Source organism: Brassica napus, chromosome C7, assembly GCF_020379485.1.
Source record: "Brassica napus cultivar Da-Ae chromosome C7, Da-Ae, whole genome shotgun sequence".
Lineage (NCBI taxonomy): Eukaryota > Viridiplantae > Streptophyta > Magnoliopsida > Brassicales > Brassicaceae > Brassica > Brassica napus.
Window position 1 is genome coordinate 20,229,775 of NC_063450.1, and position 18,047 is coordinate 20,247,821.

Here is an 18,047-nt window from a genome sequence, read left to right on the forward strand (position 1 = left end):
GATGAGAAACACCGCATACCAGAAAGGTAAACAAAATACATAGATGTTGAAAGCTCAATGTCAAAATATGTGAAAAAGGCAAAAACATCTTGAAAGTTATAAGGTTCACAAATATGAAAAAAATAAAAGACAATTTTGACGCTGAAACCGTTAATCTTAAAATTAACAAATGCATAAATGCAAAGTTATTGAAATTCAATATATATTTACATTAGAGGCTCACTTCATTACTAACAAATACTATATATACAAAACACATTATTGAAAAAAAACAAAAAATATCTCTATTACTACTACATAACACAATAAAAACACCAAATAACGTTCTTAACAAATAAAAGTGATCACATAATTACATTATCCAAAAAATCATACTTTTAAACAATAAAACAATATTCCGCGCGACATCCCCTATAATATTGAATATAGTAACCCACATCTAACGTAGTAGCTTTACTAAAAATATACGATGAAGAGCATTTATAAATTAATGGCAACGCTGCTATAGTTGGTTCGTATATGTAATATTTTTTTTACCACGTCTAGTAATAAAATCACTATATTTTCAATGTAAGCATGTCATATTGACTATAGTAACCCACATCTAACGTAGTAGCTTTACTATAAATATACGATGAAGAGCATTTATAAATAATGGCAACGGTGCTATAGTTGGTTCGTATATGTAATATTTTTTTTACCACATCTAGTAATAAAATCACTATATTTTCGGTTCGTTGTGTTATTTTAATATTTTTGTCAAACTTGTACTCTTTGTATTGAAAAAAAAACTGAAGGTTCGCAGTTTTTTTATTGAACTTGCAGCCCAAGATTTAAAATTTTTGTTGTTGTAAATGAGCTGTTAGCTTCGATAAAGGTCATGAGAATGACAGTTTCTAACTATCTGTGACAATTGGACTTGCTGACTTGTTTCATTTAGTAACGGTTTTGGCAATAAATAGTTAGTGTGGTGCAGAGAAATAATGATGAGTATAGTTTGTGGGTTACAACCGGTTTTAAATAATTTTAACATACACTGGAACGTTTTTCAATCTCTGCCAGCTCGGGTGTAATGATTCTTTTCTGTTTAGTTAAGTTTTAAGTATTTGAATCGTGTTCACGGCTGTTAAATTGTGAGCACAAATAGCATGCGTTAGGGAAGTAAGTGGTTTCCTTGCATAGTGTAGCATGGAAGATATGATAGAGTTTAGGCTGACTGAATAGAGCCCAATACCAATGGCTGAACCAAATGTTAGTCTTTTGGAGTTAAGATTGCGATCGATTGCTAAACCTCATTACAAACCAAAGGCATGGAGAGTCCAAAGAGTGAGAACTTATTCATAAACTATAAAATTAGAGTCGGTGCATTTTGTCAAGAAAAACATTAAAAAAAAAAATCAAAACACCAAGATCATGGTGGAGAATGAGAAATAGTCTCTAACTATTTTTTTTCAAAGAAAAAAAGTATATTTAGACAGTGAAAACATAGAAAGCCAGCTATGAAACTTAGTGATGAGACTGTTTTGAGAGTCATTCAATACAGATGTTGATGATTTACTCCATGCGTGTCTTCTTGGCTGAGTGTCTTTCCTCTTCAACATGCATCCCATGTCCAACATTAGTCGGACCTGTTAGGCCCTCAGCAATCACATGTTTTGGTTCAACACCCAATGAGCCCAAATTTTATCTCTTGAAAGAAGCCCATCAAATACAGTGACTCAAACGCTTGATTCCCTACACTTACGAAGACTTCCACTATTATTCATGTCCAAACGTGAAGATAGAGATGACAATTATGGATCTGGACTGCGGGCCTAGCCCGTAAAGGACTGTCGCATAACGGTATTGGGATGAGGTTTTCTAGGTCCGCAAATTTGTGGGTCTCGCGGGACGGGTCTTTGCGGGACTGGATCTTTTGCGGGATGAGATGAAACGGGTCATGCGGGATTACATGGACCCGCATTTTTTATCGTTTTTTATTTTACCTGAAAAAACGAGAAAGAGAGTGAGAAGAAAGTGATTCTTGTGACTTTTCCCCCAGAAAACATTAGGAATTCCGGCGATGATGATTCGAGCTCCGGTGATGATGATTCGAGCTCCGGCGATGACGACTCCAGCTCCAGCAACGACGATTCGAGCTCTGGTGGTGTTTTGATTTGTTTTTTACTTTTTATTACACACAACTATGAATTGCTTTATTACAATGTGATATTTCTTGTTTAAGTTGATTGGTTTTATTTTCAGTACTGTGAAGTGGTGTTTTTCTTAAATTAAATTTGGTTATAACAGTGTTTTTTAGGAGAAAAGTTAGTTGTATATCACGTCACTTGTATAATTTGGCAAAGTGATTCACGAATTTTTTTGCAATCCAAATAATTAAAAAGAGAGATGGTTTTATGAAGACATACAACACTTGAGCCAAATTATTACAAAGACAACAACTCAATCAGATTCAAACTTAACAAAAGCTTATACTGATAACAAAAGAAGGATGTTAACTCAAGAACGCAAGCACAAACGGAGCTTTGTGGCATTGATTTTGATAAGGCTTTAGTGAAGCTTAATGAGCTCTCTTCAACTCTCTTACACAACTCTTCTACTTGAAAATTCATTAAAGAAGCTATAGCAGGCGGTTTGATAAGGAGGCGTCCTGCGGGACGGCCCGCGAAGGCCTATAAATTCTGCGGTACGGGTTTGGGCCGGCATTTTGAAGACCGCAGCCCGCACGGGACATGCCCGTTGTGATCCGCTCGATGACTAACCCGCTGCGGTACGGGACGGAACGGGATGGGTAAACCTGTTTGACATCTCTACGTGAAGAATACATATATTTTAAATTGAGAAAGTTCATAAAAAGATTTGAGGTATACCTTTTAATTTTTATGGTACCGATATTCCGCTGAGTGCTTTGGTTCTTTTTGTTGAAGATGGATTTGATACCCAAAACCTCCATACAATATCTGCAAACCAAAATTAGTAAGCATGCTATTATCATGGACTTTCCTAAGTTAGTAGTTCGACTGACTGTAAAGATTTTTTTTTTTTAAAAAAACCTAGCAAATATGTGTTTGTGTTGGCTAGCAACATGAGCTGGTACTAATTGCGGAACCTAAAGCTCTCCATCAAGATTTGGTGTGTCGTCTCAGCTAGCTCAACAAACAGGGTCATCATCATCACACGTGAAGTTCGGGTCGCTTCTGGTTACATCATAAACCCTCAGATCCTAGACGGAGCCTTCTTTCAAGAGATGTTTGAAGGTGTTAAGCTTGTTAAAGTTGATTGACGCAGCGTCGCCTGGAAAGGGGAAGAATGCATGAGGAAAAAAAGCAAGCAATCACTAACTGGTAAACTGGAATAAGAACCTTCCCATCGATCAGCTACACATCAACTCCATCAGCTCACCCTTTTCTTAACATTTCCGGCTTACCAAAATTGTTGTAGCCTAGTTTGAACAACATCTCTAACTTGAACAATGAAATTTGGAATTCACCATGATCAAAAGGTTTCACCAAGAAATAACAAAAACTCTGAATTAGAAAAAGTAAACGGTTCTTAAAAGACATAATCAATGAATCTGAAAAGCAATAATGAAAGTGACATTCAATAGGAGAGAGTGGGATGAGTGGGATTTCTGGATTGATTGCACAAAGGTTACGCCAGGAAAGCGTAAGAGGGCTCTTCTTTTCATCCTCAACATTGAATACAAAAAAAAACTGAGAACTACTGGACCAAAAGTTTAAAAACGTAATAAATTTCACATTAACATCAGAACTCATTAATAATAACTCATCGAAAGAACATGTTTTGATGAAAAGTTGCTATGTGTCACATTTTGGAGCATGCTTCGCTGAGGTGGTTTCACGAGAAAGTTTCAAGTCAACTTTATTATTATAGATTTATCATACAAATCTGATTTACATATACACAGTTATAGATCCATATGCTCTTCTTCTTTTTTCCTTTTTGTCAACATATGGATCCACAGATCTATGTTTTAAGTACAAAATCGACTTAGATCTTGAAAGAGGTACAATACAAATAGGGAATCCATTAGGATATGGTGGTCAATTATACACCCTGAATATCTTAGGACCACGCCATATTTATCTGATAAATGCTTGAGCCTGAGCTTAACTGATCTTGGTTTTCCATGCTTCACCCTTACTAGTATATAAGTAGTTGGATACGTACTCAGTACGGCAATGAAGATCAAAATCGAGCAATGCTACTGACGCACCTTTCTCATGGTTGCCATCAGAGACACGGCACAATCCACCGCCAAAAGAAAATAAAGTTTTAATTTTTTTTTCCTATCATTTTTTTCCCTAATCCAGTTATCCTGACAAAGATTTTGCAGAAACTACCAAACTACTTTAAAAATAAATAAATTTGGAGGGTATCTTGCCCATCATTTGTAATTCTGAAAATGAAACAACATTAAATGTGTAAAAAGTGCAAACCTTGTAATCTAGCCATCGTCTCTTGTTCAACTTCACGCGGTTTCTTCCATAATAAGACCGTATGACATATATAACAATCAATCTCAATACTTTATTACTGTACCGAGTATGGTATTTTGGTATGTACACATATCTGGCGCAGGTGGGCAGGGTATCAAAGATTTGAGTATGTAGGACTTGTTTCTTAACAATTCAAGATCAAGGAATTCGAGATATGGGACTTCTAGGATTCGCCTTCAAACTCTATTTTAGGTGATGATTGTTTATATTAGTTTTTGGTTTTTAGATTTTGGTTTTAGATTTTCAGCTTTTGGTTTTGGTTTTTAGTTTTTAGATTTTGGTTTTGTTGTATTCTTATTTTTTTCATAAAATAAGCAATACATTGTTTTAAAATAATAAAAAATAGTAATAAAATATTTTAAAATTACCATTAAAATTTATCAAAACATAGTGGTTGTTATTTAAAATAAAAACATTACCATGTTTTAAATTATTTTATTTTGAAGTATTATACTTAAATATAATTAATAAACTATCTATAAATTACATAAAATATTTTTTTTTAGAACTTGAACGGCTATTTTTTCAAATTAATATAATATATTTTATTAAATAAAATATTTTAAAATTACCATTAAAATTTATCAAAACATAGTGGTTGTTATTTAAAATAAAAACATTACCATGTTTTAAATTATTTTATTTTGAAGTATTATACTTAAATATAATTAATAAACTATCTATAAATTACATAAAATATTTTTTTTTAGAACTTGAACGGCTATTTTTTCAAATTAATATAATATATTTTATTAAATAAAATATTTTAAATTTTATAATTTTTAGTTCTTGTTTAGTGTGTATAATAATTATTAAAATTATTCAATAATTTTATTTATAGATATTAATAACTAATTGACTACAACTAATACTAAAATTATCTATATTTATTTACATATATGAAGCACATAAATTATTTTACAATAATGTTAAATGATAAAAAAATGTATGGGAATTTTATTGTTATGAAAATATTATTTATTTAATTATTAATTAATTAAAATATAGTATTTTATACAAAATAAACAAAATTCGTTTTTATATTGAAAATCCACAAAAAATTGTTTTTGGCTTTTCTTCACAAATTAGTTGAAATTTAGAAAAACTAGTTTTTCTAAATTTTAGGGAATTAAAAAAATTTGATTGGTAAGTGAAATGATTTTTGCAAAAACAAAAACTAAAAGCTAAAATTTGATCTGATAAAAAATGGTTTTAAAAAGAAAAAACCAAAAACTAAAACAAAAACCAAGAGAAAGCTCGTAAGTTTCTCATTTAGGTATCAAATGTCTTTGATATAAGATAAAGTAAAAGCCCAATACAAAATCTAAACCAAACGAAATGATATAAAAGTCCATGAGCAAAACACTAGTGGTAAATTAATTTTTTTTTAACTTTAAATTAAAACTTGATGTCAAAGGAAAGGTAGCAGTGGCTGCAAGGTTAGATTACCATTTGACTTGGATTAGTTATCAACGTCTCTTAAAGACATACTATTCATAAACTTAAAGATAGGTTGAATGATATCTTTGTAGTATTAGTTGTAAGATCAAGAATATTGGAACTTGGAGCAGATGGACAAGAAAACGAATTGAAGTTTTTCATGGATTTCTTATGAAGCAAGCGAAAGGAAACTTGACTTTTAAGAAAGTGACATGACACAGAGGAAAGTCAATCAATATCTTCCAAAAATATGACAAGATCTATCTCTATAATATTATTTGAAAAGTCAGTTTCGTAAGTTTTGTATTCACTTTAATTCTAACGAAGGTTAATAAGCAGAACTCTTAATAAATCAAATATATCAAATGTCATTATTAAAAGTTTTATTTTGTTTTCGTTTTCCTTTTTTAATTTAGGTTCCTTTTTTTATTTTTTTTTCAAATAACCTTATAATAAAGAACATTTATAAAATTTAAAAACGAAAACAGATTTTATATATAATGTGATTAATAAAAAGGAAAGTTCACAAAATAATCTTTATTTTAAAGTGAAGAAATAATCTTCTTTTTAAAATATAATTGTAAACAAAATAATATATACTCCCTCCGTTTCTGAATAAGTGTCACTATGACATTTTCACACAGATTAAGAAAGTTGCTGAAATATATGTAAATTGTTATTAATTATACTTCGTTGGCCAATAGTATTTGAGATAAATAAAATTATTTGTAAAATCAATGCAGTTTGCAATTAATTTTCAGCTGAAAGTAAGTATAATTTGCATTAGAGCATCACCAAAAAGAAACTCTATTTTGAAGTTTCTAAAACTCTATATTTGAAGTTTCAATGTGTTCTTTTCCAAAAGTAAAACTTCAAACCTAACTTCAAAATTATTTATATTTTACACTATGGTCTTTATATTTGTCATAGTTGATATAAATTCATAAAACTTTTATAAATAACTAGTACATATATATAAATATTACATAAATATTAATTAAAAAATCTTACACTAAAATATAAAATTATAAATAAAAGTACATAATTAAATATTAAACTGCAAGCAAATACTACATTATTCCATAAAATTGTTTAAGTAATGCTCCCATATATGATCAACTAGTGCATTTCGAAGTAAGAAATGATTCTCTTTATTTTTTATTTGTAGATTACGAGCCAAAAATTGTTGAAATCGGATATACTCATAATATGGCCGCTGATAGTTTGATATCATCAAACAAAAAAATCCTTGATCTTTTAAACGAAAGTACAACAAGATGGAAAAATGTCATGAGATGATTGAATTACGACTACAAAATGAAGCAAAAAATTTAACTTTTAAAGAAGTAAAAGAGGAAAATAAAATATTGCTAAAAAACTTAGCCTCTATCGATGATGTTAATATTCATGAATACATTCGCTCTGAACAAGAAAGAATCGTACGAAAAAAGCGTCAAGAGCAACAACAACAATCATCTTCGGTTACACAAATATGATGTATAATTGTAAGGACCAAAATGCAAATAAAAAGATGAAATTTCAAATTTGAAGTTTTGAAAAGTGAAACTCTATATTTGGAGTTTCACTCTTCAAAACTTCAAATTTGAAAATTTGAAGTTCCTTTTTGGAGAACATAAAACTCTATATTTGGAGTTATAGAGTTTCTTTTGGAGATGCTCTTAGAATTGTAAAGTGACATTTTTTGTGTAACAAAAAAAATGTTAGAATAACATTTATTATGAAATAGTGAGAGTATTTAAAAGTAATATGCATTTTGTTTAAATCAATTTGTTTCTCAAATGATTACAAAAATAATTTAAATAGCATAAACTAAGATATCTTTATTGAATAAAATTATTTTCTTTTCTTTTTTATTTATTTAAATTTCCTTTTTATTTTCTCCAAATAACACATATAACCAAGAAACCATTTATCGAATTTTAATTATAAAATATTTTATATATATAATACGATTTCATAAAAAAGAAAGTTTACAAATAATCTGGATACTAAAATAATGAAATAATGTTATCGGTTATGTTTTGTATGCAACTTTATGCCGATCAACACTTTATTTTCTACTTTTATTTTTGAAAACTAAAATTTACCAAGTTATTAAAAATCAAAAGTAAACTTACACATCTAAATGAAGAGCCAAACTAATACAATGAATACAATTAATTTAATTTGGCTGAACTAGGTTAAAAATAGTTGTACTTTAATTTGAAGGAATATATGTAACACAATGTACTCAGAGAATGAGTAACTGGACCAATCCAATATTTTTTATACAAATAAATTATAGAATGACTCAACAAATAAATAAATATAAAATTCTCAAATAATATTATAGAGATATTAACCAAATATTTCAATTAAGTTCTTTTGTATAACTTATATTTATATCAATGAAGTTTCAAAAGACTATCGTTTTTCAGTTATGTAATTTTGAATTGATCAACACTTTAGTTTATTTTTATTATTTGATTCTCAAAACAATATATATTGAATATATTATATTCGTATTTACTAATATATGACAAGAATCAAATAGATCTATGACAAGAACCAAATAATAACCAAATAGACTAGATATTATTAATCCAAAATGGTACGTATAATTAAAATAACATAATATTATTAAAAATAAATCATACACATTAGTTACAATATAAATTACAAAATTATTAAAAATTAAAATATTAATAAACTATTATAATGTACTTATTTTATAAATATTTATATCCATGCACGTGGATGAGCACGGGGAATCACCTAGTATATATTTTTTTTTACAGCAAACAGCTATTCTATTACTCAAACTTGAGGTGGTCTGGGGAGCTAGACCGGAATAGAACAACCAATAAAACATAAGGATCTATGAAAAAGAACGTGCATTTCTAGCTAACGAATCTGCAATCTCATTCTGCGTCCTTGGAAAGTAGCTGATCTTGAAGTCCTAAAAACACAGCCGAAGAATTTGGATTATTTCCAGCTAAGTTGAGAAGTTGGACCAATCTTGTGGCTGTTCCATCATTGCAACCAGATCTTTACAGTCCGTCCCAGACCTCTGACAGGTCGAGTGTTGTATCATACTCTACATTGCCCACTTTAGTGCTTCCAGTTCCGAGTGCAGTGATGTCTCCCTCCTCCGCAAGTTCATTGACCCCATGAGCTGTATCTTCCCCATTGTATCCTTCAAAACTCATCCCATTCCACTAAACTGAGCTGTGGAGGTCCATGAACCATCCACCATATAAATATTACCCAAGCTTAAGGCTTGTGTTTCTTCATCTGTCTGTACATGTGACAGAACCGATACAGTGTCTCTTGTATTATACCAAGCTTGGCACTCACCCTCTGCATACCTGACTAGTTCTAATGGATCTCTGTCTATGCCTCTAAACAACTTATCATTCCTAGCTTTCCAGATGTACCAAATTATCCACGGATAAGGATCTCTATCATCTTCTGGCTCCAGAATACCATTCTTTCTCCAAAAAAGGTAGTCCATATTAGCATAAATACTTGGTACAGGGAAGATTTCAGAGCTCGACGGTGTTGATGATAGCTCCCATGCTTGTAAGGCCAGTGGACACTCAAAGATAGCATGAGTAACGGTCTCTTCTGGTGCTCCACATCTTGGGAAATAATTGTCACTGCGCATATTACGGCGTGCCAGATTCCTCGTTACAGCTACCTGTTCTGATATTAATTGCCATATAAGATGACAGATCTTTTGTAACGCATTCACCTTCCAAGCAAAGGCTTGAAGTTTTGTAATGCTGCGTTGTAGAACTTCTAAATCCTCCTCATCTCTCATCAAGTTTGTAGCAACCCAATATCCCGACTTGACAGTATATTGTCCGTTCTTTGTGTAGCTCCAGCTAAAAGTATCGCGTCTATGGGTAGGGCTTATGGCCAAACTCAGAATCAGCGGAATATCCTCTTGATCTACATATTGTTCCAGTAGCCGAACATCCCACTTCTTTGAAACAGGATTGATAAGGCTGCTTACGATCATCTTTGGGTTCACTGCTGGAGCCCGGGCCCGTGCCGGTCTAGCTGGCGTCGAAGGAATCCAAAGATCCACACATTAATTTCGTACCTTGAATGCACTTTGCTTCTGATTCCCAAAAGTAATAGCTTCCTCGCGACAGTAATACTTGTCCATACATACGATGGAATATCTGCAGTTCCCATTCGCGACGGCGAACTCAAACGGTAATATCTCCCCCGAAGAACTCTCGCTACAAGTGAATCCGGAAATTGAACAAGACGCCAAAGCTGCTTAGCTAGAAGAGCTAGATTAAATTCATGGATCATACGGAAACCAATTCCTCCCTCCTCTCTAGGTGCACACATCTTTTCCCATTTTTCCCAATGGATTCCTCTTTTCGGAGGATTCGAGCTCCACCAGAACTGTGCAATGGCACTTGCTAGGTTCTCACATATCTCCAGAGGAAGTAGGAAGCTAGACATGACATAGGTCAGAAGAGCTAACAATATCGATTTAATCAAAACCTCCTTTCCTCCCTTCGATAACCATCTACCAGTCCAGCCATTCACTTTGTGTAGGAGCTTGTCTTTTAAGAAAGCAAATAATTTACACTTTGATCCACTGATGTCCTCTGGGATTCCTAAGTATGAGCCCATCCCGCCTTCGTTTTGTATACCAAGAGTATCCTTGATCTGCAGCCTATCATTCGCTGGAACCCTTTTACCAAAGAGTAATGAGGATTTGTCAAAATTAATGCGTTGACCTGATGCTTTCTCACATTTCCTTACTACTTTCATAACTTCTTCACATTCACGGAGCTCCGCCTTACAAAAGAAAAGGCTATCATCAGCAAAGAGAAGGTGAGATACCGAGGGGCAAGCACGAGCGGCTCGCATCCCCGTTATCTTCTCTTGATTCTCTGCTTGATTATGAAGGCTAACGAGTGCTTCCATGCATAGAATAAATATGAAAGGAGACAAAGGATCTCCTTGTCGTAAACCTCTCCCAGGGACAATGTTTCCCCTTGGTTCTCCATTCATGAGAACTTTATACTTGACCGAGGTGATGCAGCGCATAATCCATTCAATCCATATTTCTGAAAATCCCATCTTTCTCATGACTGCCTCAATGAATTACCACTTCATCCTATCATATGCTTTGCTCATATCAGTTTTTATGGCCATTCGTTTAACCCGTCCTCCCGGTTTAGTTCTCAAAGCGTGGAACATCTCCTGAGCTATCATGATATTATCTGTAATCTGTCTACCAGCAACGAAGGCTGACGGAGTCTCTGATATCCGCTGTGGAAGAACCTTCTTCAATCTTTGGCATAAGACCTTAGATACTATCTTGTAGCTGACATTGCATAGACTGATAGGTCTAAACTTTGTCATCTCATTCGGCTTTGTTGTCTTAGGAATTAAACAAATGTTTGTGTCATTCAGGCCATGTGCCATAGTCCCCTCGAAAAGAAACTGATTAAACATACGAGTTAGATCATATTTGACAATATCCCAAATCTTCTGATAGAAAAGAGCTGTCATTTCATCCGGTCATGGCGCTTTCTCTGGGTGCATTGCAAACAGTGCTAATTTGACCTCCCATTCAGTCACTGGAGCAGTCAGGTCATCATTTATTGCTCCAGTAATCGTAGGTGAGATCTCAGATAACACATCAGCTATATCTTCTTGGTTGGAAAACTCAAATATTTGTCGGAAATAACTAGTAGCAATGGCTACTAATCCTTCCTCATCCTCCACGACATTCCCATTTTCGTCCAGAAGTTGTGTTATCCTATTCCTAGCTCTTCTCTGCTTTACCAGTGCATGGAAATATTTTGAGTTTCTATCACCTTTCCTTAGCCAGAGAACCCTACTTTTCTGTCTCCAAAACATCTCTTCTGCCTTAAGGGCATTAGATAATTCCTTCAGAGCAGCTGCTATTTCCTCAGAGATAGCATCGTCATTCGAGTATAGATCCTCCACCTTTTTTTAATCTCCTCTACTAACTTCGCGGAGTTCACATTGTTTTGTCTCCTCCAATGACTTAAAGCTTTCCTACAACTAGCAATGTGTTCCATAATATTCGCCTCCGGAGGCAAGTCCTCCGACTTCCATCCTGCGAGGATGACTTGCCTTAATTCATCATTATCCAGCCAGCGTTTATCAAATTTAAACTTACTTTTCCTCCTCACTGGCTTTGTTAGAATGTGTGCTAAGACCGGACGACAATCCGAGCCCCAAATCTTGAGATACCTGACAGCTGAATGGGGAAACTTTTCATGTCAATCCTCATTCCCCACTGCTCTATCCAAACGACATCTAACAGTCATCCCTCCTGATATTTTCCCTACCCATGATAGCATATTTCCAGTAAATGTAAATTCTAGCATGCCACAGTCACTCAGTGTTTGCTTGAAAGGCAAGAAAGAGCTATCTGAGCGCCTTCTGCCTCCCACTTTCTCACTATGATCAGTTATTTCATTAAAATCACGTATCATGAACCAAGGTCCATTTCGTGTTGTTGAGAAACGCGTAAGACGTTCCCAAACCTGTTCTCTATGTTCTAAGACAGAGTCTCCATAAACAAACGTCATAAAGACTTTTATTCCATCAACGACTGCCTCAGTGTCAATCATTATGTTATTCGTAAATAAAACATTAACTTGAAATTTATCCATAAATAAAAGAGCTAAACCTCCGCTGAGACCAAGTGGCTCAACGGTAAACAAATGATCAAATCCTAAGTCGGCCTGAATGTTTTGCAACAGCAGCCTCCTATTCTTCATCTCAGAAAGAAACACAAGTCCTGGGCGATGTTTCTAACACATCTCCGTAAGGCGTCGAACTGTGAGGTCGTTTCCAATCCCTCGACAGTTCCAACTGCATGTCCTCATTGATCATGGTGGGATGGGTTTTTGGAACCTATCGAACCATCACTCTTAGTTACGCGAGTTTTCTGTTTCTTCGAGCTATGGTGGCGTCTTGATCCTCCAGCTCCACCAGGCGCGCGAACTACAAGAGACGAAGATGGTCTCTTCTGTGGAGATCCTCGAAGAAGGATCTCAAACTTCTTTGTCTGAATGCCCAAGGAAGCACTCGATTTGGAACCATGCTTGCTATGCCTCGACGATTTAGCAGCTACCTTCTGTGACTTTTAACCAGCACCATGATCTGTCCTGTCATGCCATGTCTTATCCTCCATCTCCGCAAGTTCCAAACCCATCAAGTCATCATTTTGCATTTCACAATCCATCAAACCACCATCTATCTGATCTGTAATGTCCATATCATTGAGCGCTTCAATCACCTGGTCATCCTCCCTAGCTGTTTTAGGATCCTGCTCCGTTAAAGTATCAAAAGCTAGAGACCTAGGAGTGCCTTTTAAGCGTTTAGTTACATTCCCGTCAAGACTGTGATCACTCCGAGATGGCGTAACAATAGCACTGGCTATTCGTCTCGTAACAACAGCAGCACCCAAGATCTTCTGATCAGGACTCTTACGCACATGAGACGACGATGGATAAACTTTGCCGCTTACCCCCGGCGAGGAAGAGACCCTGCGCGCTTGATGGCCATAGGAACCATCAAGTAGATCAGCTGATGCTCTCTCCTCTCGGTTTCGTGGAACTTCCTTATCATGGCGAGGCTGATGTTTAATCTCACGCCAGCTTGCTCCTTTGTGCCGATCATAAGGACCTGCACCCACACGTGAACCTCCATAACGCATTCTCCTAGACGGTTCATCCCGACGACGTATGATCCTATCAGCATGGCCCTTGTGCGCCTCTCGAGAATCCTCCAAGTCATAGTGTCTTCTACCATTGTCATACCTTGAACTGTTAAAACGAGAGGCCTTGTGATCCTGGGCAGCAACCATCCCTTGCGAAAGCGTAGCAGTATTCAGAAGCTCCTTCTTTACAAGCTGCTGCTGTGGCCATTGCTCTTGTATCTGTACCCGCACAAAGACGCCCTGACGATGAAGGGAAGGACAATATTCCTTTTCATGGGTAAGCATACCACAAGTAGAACAATGTTTGAACAACATCTCATACTTGATTTCGATCGTAACCTCATCTCCTTCTGGAGATTCATCCTTTCTTGCAAACTTTAGTGGACGTCGAGAATCTATATCCAGGAGCATTCTGCCTTCGATCAGCTCTATTGTGTCCTGATGCACATGCCCCAGCCGAGAACCTATTTCTTTCAGATTATTCTCTGTCCATAGATGCAATGGAACACCAATCAAACGAGTCCAAAACGGAATCAGCCAAGGATAGTCATCATGGAAAATAGGTTCCCATCAAACCAGCACAAACATACAAAAGTTGAAGTGGAAAGTGTAATACCCCGTCTTAAAAAAAGAAAAAAAGAAAAAAAACCTAATTTCGGTTTTATAGAATTTCTCGGGAAAGCCGAAGGCTCGGGAAATTTTTATCCTCAAGGTTAAGGTTATTCTGGAGTCTATTAAAAATATTGAGCTCATCAGAACGGGAGCGGAAGAATATTCAGGATTGATCGCGGGACGAAAATTCACCAGAAGGACCGAAATCGCGCAAATCGACCAAGAAGCTCGAGGTGGCTTGATCTAAGGGATCAGGATGTGGTATCAACCATTAAACCTGCTGAGTGTCAACACAAGAAGGAGGTGTATACGTGAATGAAGCAGTTCCATGCAGCTCGACACACAGAAGCACGAGGTGTCGCAGTACCTGCGATCTGCGCATGCGAACCGACATGTAGAGGCCCGTGTGTCGCGATGCATGAACACCAGACATGCTGAAGGGCAAGTGGACGTGGAGGTGCCTTATGGCATGGCCAGGAGGCATGCAACAGGGCATGTGGACGCCCATGTGTCGCCACGCATGCGACCGGAAGCATGCGAGACGACACACATGCGATCGGGTGGCATGTTCTTATTGGCCGGCAACTTCTATATATACCCAGCCACCCTTCACCATTTTTACTCATCTCATTCCATAGAAACCAAAGCAAAACGTGGCTAGAGAGAGAGAGAGAGAAAGAAGTGAGGTGCTTTAGAAGTATAGACATTTCCAAAGACCGATAAACTGCCGGAAAATTCTGAAAGACTGTCCAGAAGTGAAAGAAGTTTTTTTTTCAGAGTTCTGATCAGTCCAGACCAGTCCACTCAAGACATCGACGTTAGTTTTTGGGATTTAACATCACGGTACCAAGACGAAGATTTGGAGGGGATAAAAGGGGTTTGGTCAACATCTGGAATCAAAGAGTCGAGCCACATCGCTTAATTAATGTGAGTCACGATTAATTATTTGTTAACGTGCTTTTAATGCAGGTTCCTGACATCGGAGACGGTTTCCGAGCTAGGATAGCCGGACTGGTCTAGGTGTCAGTTTGTGGATCCGAGGCTTGAGGCGATGTCTGGGCTAAGTGGATAGCAAGACTAGTCTAAGCACCCGGATTATTGTGATTGTGTGATTATTATAGTGTGTACCTCGTGTTGGTACTGTTGTGTGAGAACCTTGTGGTGGTTCTAGTACTAGTTTGCAGGTCATTGCTTCCTCAAATGGTACCACTAAGCCGGTCGTGGTCCGGAAAGTGGTGGGCTCGGTTAAACTTAGCTTGATCACCAAGGCCGAGTGTCACACGTGGATGTGACAGCCCCCAGTGAGTCCGATAGAGGACCGGGGCACGGCGATTTCGATTGAGGACCGTGACCGGGCGATTCCCGAGCGCCTACGCCTGTGTGGTGTAATAGTGAAGGGATTGCTGGTGTCCCTTATGTGGAGGAAGAATGATTCTGTTTGGCCCTAGGAGCATATATATATATGTTTGTTTGATTGATGCGACACTCATAAAGAGTGTTTTGATTTAATATGGTTTAATGTTTTATTTCTTAAATCGGTCTTGCTTTATGATCTTGAATGTTGCTTGTTGAACTACCCGTCTTGCTTGTGTTTGGGGTTAGGTTTAGAATGACGGGTAGTTGTATATGCTAGATAGGGAACCCTGGCTCACTGAGTGAAACTAGTTCACTCACTCCTCACATCTTTTTGCAGGTGACCAGTAGAAATGACCATAGCGCTCGCGGAACTGTAGGAGCTGGTGTAGATTGGACATCTTTTGCTAAAGACTCGTTTTCAAGATATATAAATGTATGTTTTACTTTCGACTGCGTCCATGGACCATATGTATAATATTTTGGGCTTGTGAACTTCATGTTTTATATATATGGAATAAAGTATGTTTTATATTCGTGACGTGTTGAATCTGATATTAGGTTAGTCCAAACTAACACAACTCTATGATTTGGTACGGGTTGCAAAGCCTTAGGCCGAAGATTAGAGGAACCGAGTTTTGAATGGATATTCTGGGTTACAGAATTATGTTTGCGACTTGGAAAGTCTATTCTCAACCTGTCGTAACACTTTCGGACTTGGCAGAGGAAGGTCGTTCGGGCATGTTCTTGTTTGATTGTTGCCCGGCTGACTGACCGATGTCTAAAACGGTACGGGGGTGTTACAGAAAGAACTATATCGAAGAACAGAGTTTAGGTCATCTTCCGTAAAGTTGAGTAGAAACTTCTCATTTCCCAAATCATTGGCAGTGATGCGCTCCTCCATGCCCCATTGAACTGGCATTTTCTAAAGAAGTTTCTCCACACTTTGTTTTTTTTGGGTTTAGGATCTTGCCGATCAGAGACAGCTTGAATTCACTGATGTTTTGAGAGATATCATGATCAGTTAGCTTGACTGGTTCATCATCGTCCTCATAGAGGATTCCCTTGCCCTTTATATCAACCATATGAGTTGATGTTGAACGGTACGAGGACCCCATACGGGGGCTCGAGTTCTAATAATCGTGCTTGAAACGACCGCTAGAAACAGAGAGAATCGGATCACGACGTAAGATCGGACCAATCAAGTAGTAGCCTCCAACTGAGAGCACGCAGCAACCCGTTCGTTAACCGGATCTAAGCGGAGAAGCAGAGCAGAGAATGGAGTCAAGCGGATATGGCCGGAGTCGAAAGGACCGAGCGGAGATGAGCAGAGATGTAGTCGAGTGTTCGATGATCCGCACGTCAATGAACGTGGAGATCAAATGGAGAGCGTGGATACCTGATATCTGGATCGACGTTAACACGGTGAGCAGAACAAGAGGAGAGATCGTATCAACAATGGTCGACAATGAACAGATCTGGTTGATTGGGGAAGGTTGAGACTCCAATGAGAATCTCAAAACTGCAGATCTGTTTCGATGCCGTGAAAAATACTCCAGAGAAGAACGAACGAGATATCGAGCACCGGAACGCCAGTGATGAGGACGTCGTACAGCCAGGTGATCCACACGCCAATGAACGTGTCGATCAGATGAAGATCAAACCTTCAAAGAAAGTTTTTGATCTATAGATCCGCCATTGGAGTCGCCATGGAAGCCCTAGCCGTTTCTCCGTCACCTAGTATATAACAGGAAGAACTTAGTGGGAATTAATTAGCCATGATTTTAGCCATGTTTTGTTTAGTGACAATTAGTCTCGAATATTTGGTGACAAAATCGTGTCTATTTTTTGTCACGCTTTTTTGGTGACTATTTCATGACTTTTTAAGGGAGAACTCTCGAAAGAAATCAGCGCAATGGCCAATGAGGGACACAAATCAGATGGAAACTTAAATCCTCATTTTAAGGTAATCGAGGGGTATGTAACCATCAAACAATAAGATAAGAATAAGAAGTGTTAAAGTGGAGAGCAGCGGTAATACGATAAGGGCCTGGAGTGTTGTTGGGATTGGCAATTTAACATGTTGCTCTTTGTACAAGCCTAAGTGGGAAGAACAGCCTCAGAGGCATCAAACAACTTTAAGATTAGTAGTTTGTTTCTGGTTTCGAATGGTGACGGACTGCACTGCCCGCATGCACTATCGTTAGTAGTAACAAAAATATCTAGATATACCTATGTATGTAAATGCTTTTATTACTATTAGAACTGCGCCGCAGTTGTTTCACACGTTACCATTCCCACCCTCTGTTTTTCTTTCTGTGTTATTGTTTGATTTATCAATGTGTGTGATTGTGTGATACTGTTCATGTTTGAGATCTGGTGGAAAGTTG

The 18,047-nt window shown here is 36.8% G+C and overlaps 1 protein-coding gene and 1 long non-coding RNA gene across 2 annotated transcripts; both read right to left on the minus strand.

Annotated features, from left to right (window-relative positions):
- Nucleotides 1–2,348: 2,348 nt before the first annotated feature.
- On the minus strand, nt 2,349–4,206 carry LOC125590243. The gene is made up of 4 exons (XR_007326542.1): nt 3,363–4,206; nt 3,054–3,294; nt 2,871–2,960; nt 2,349–2,797 (listed from the first exon to the last, which is right to left on the minus strand). It is a non-coding gene; the product is annotated as an uncharacterized LOC125590243 (long non-coding RNA).
- A 5,786-nt stretch (nt 4,207–9,992) lies between these two features.
- Nucleotides 9,993–11,855, minus strand: LOC111213686. Its single transcript, XM_022715496.1, has 3 exons — nt 11,559–11,855; nt 11,098–11,435; nt 9,993–10,677 (listed from the first exon to the last, which is right to left on the minus strand). The coding sequence occupies exons 1-3, from the start codon at nt 11,853–11,855 to the stop codon at nt 9,993–9,995; spliced, it is 1,320 nt and encodes a 439-aa protein (XP_022571217.1).
- Between the last annotated feature and the right edge of the window lie 6,192 nt (nt 11,856–18,047).

What these genes read in the sequence shown, in the direction of transcription:
- LOC111213686 (XM_022715496.1), bottom strand. Translation starts at nt 11,855, where the DNA reads ATGTTTTGGAGACAGAAAAGTAGGGTTCTCTGGCTAAGGAAAGGTGAT. An exon ending in CTCCAGTGACTGAATGGGAG is followed by an intron (nt 11,436 to 11,558) that starts GTCAAATTAGCA and finishes ATGTTTAATCAG; the next exon opens with TTTCTTTTCGAGGGGACTAT. An exon ending in GCATATGATAGGATGAAGTG is followed by an intron (nt 10,678 to 11,097) that starts GTAATTCATTGA and finishes CTTTGGTAAAAG; the next exon opens with GGTTCCAGCGAATGATAGGC.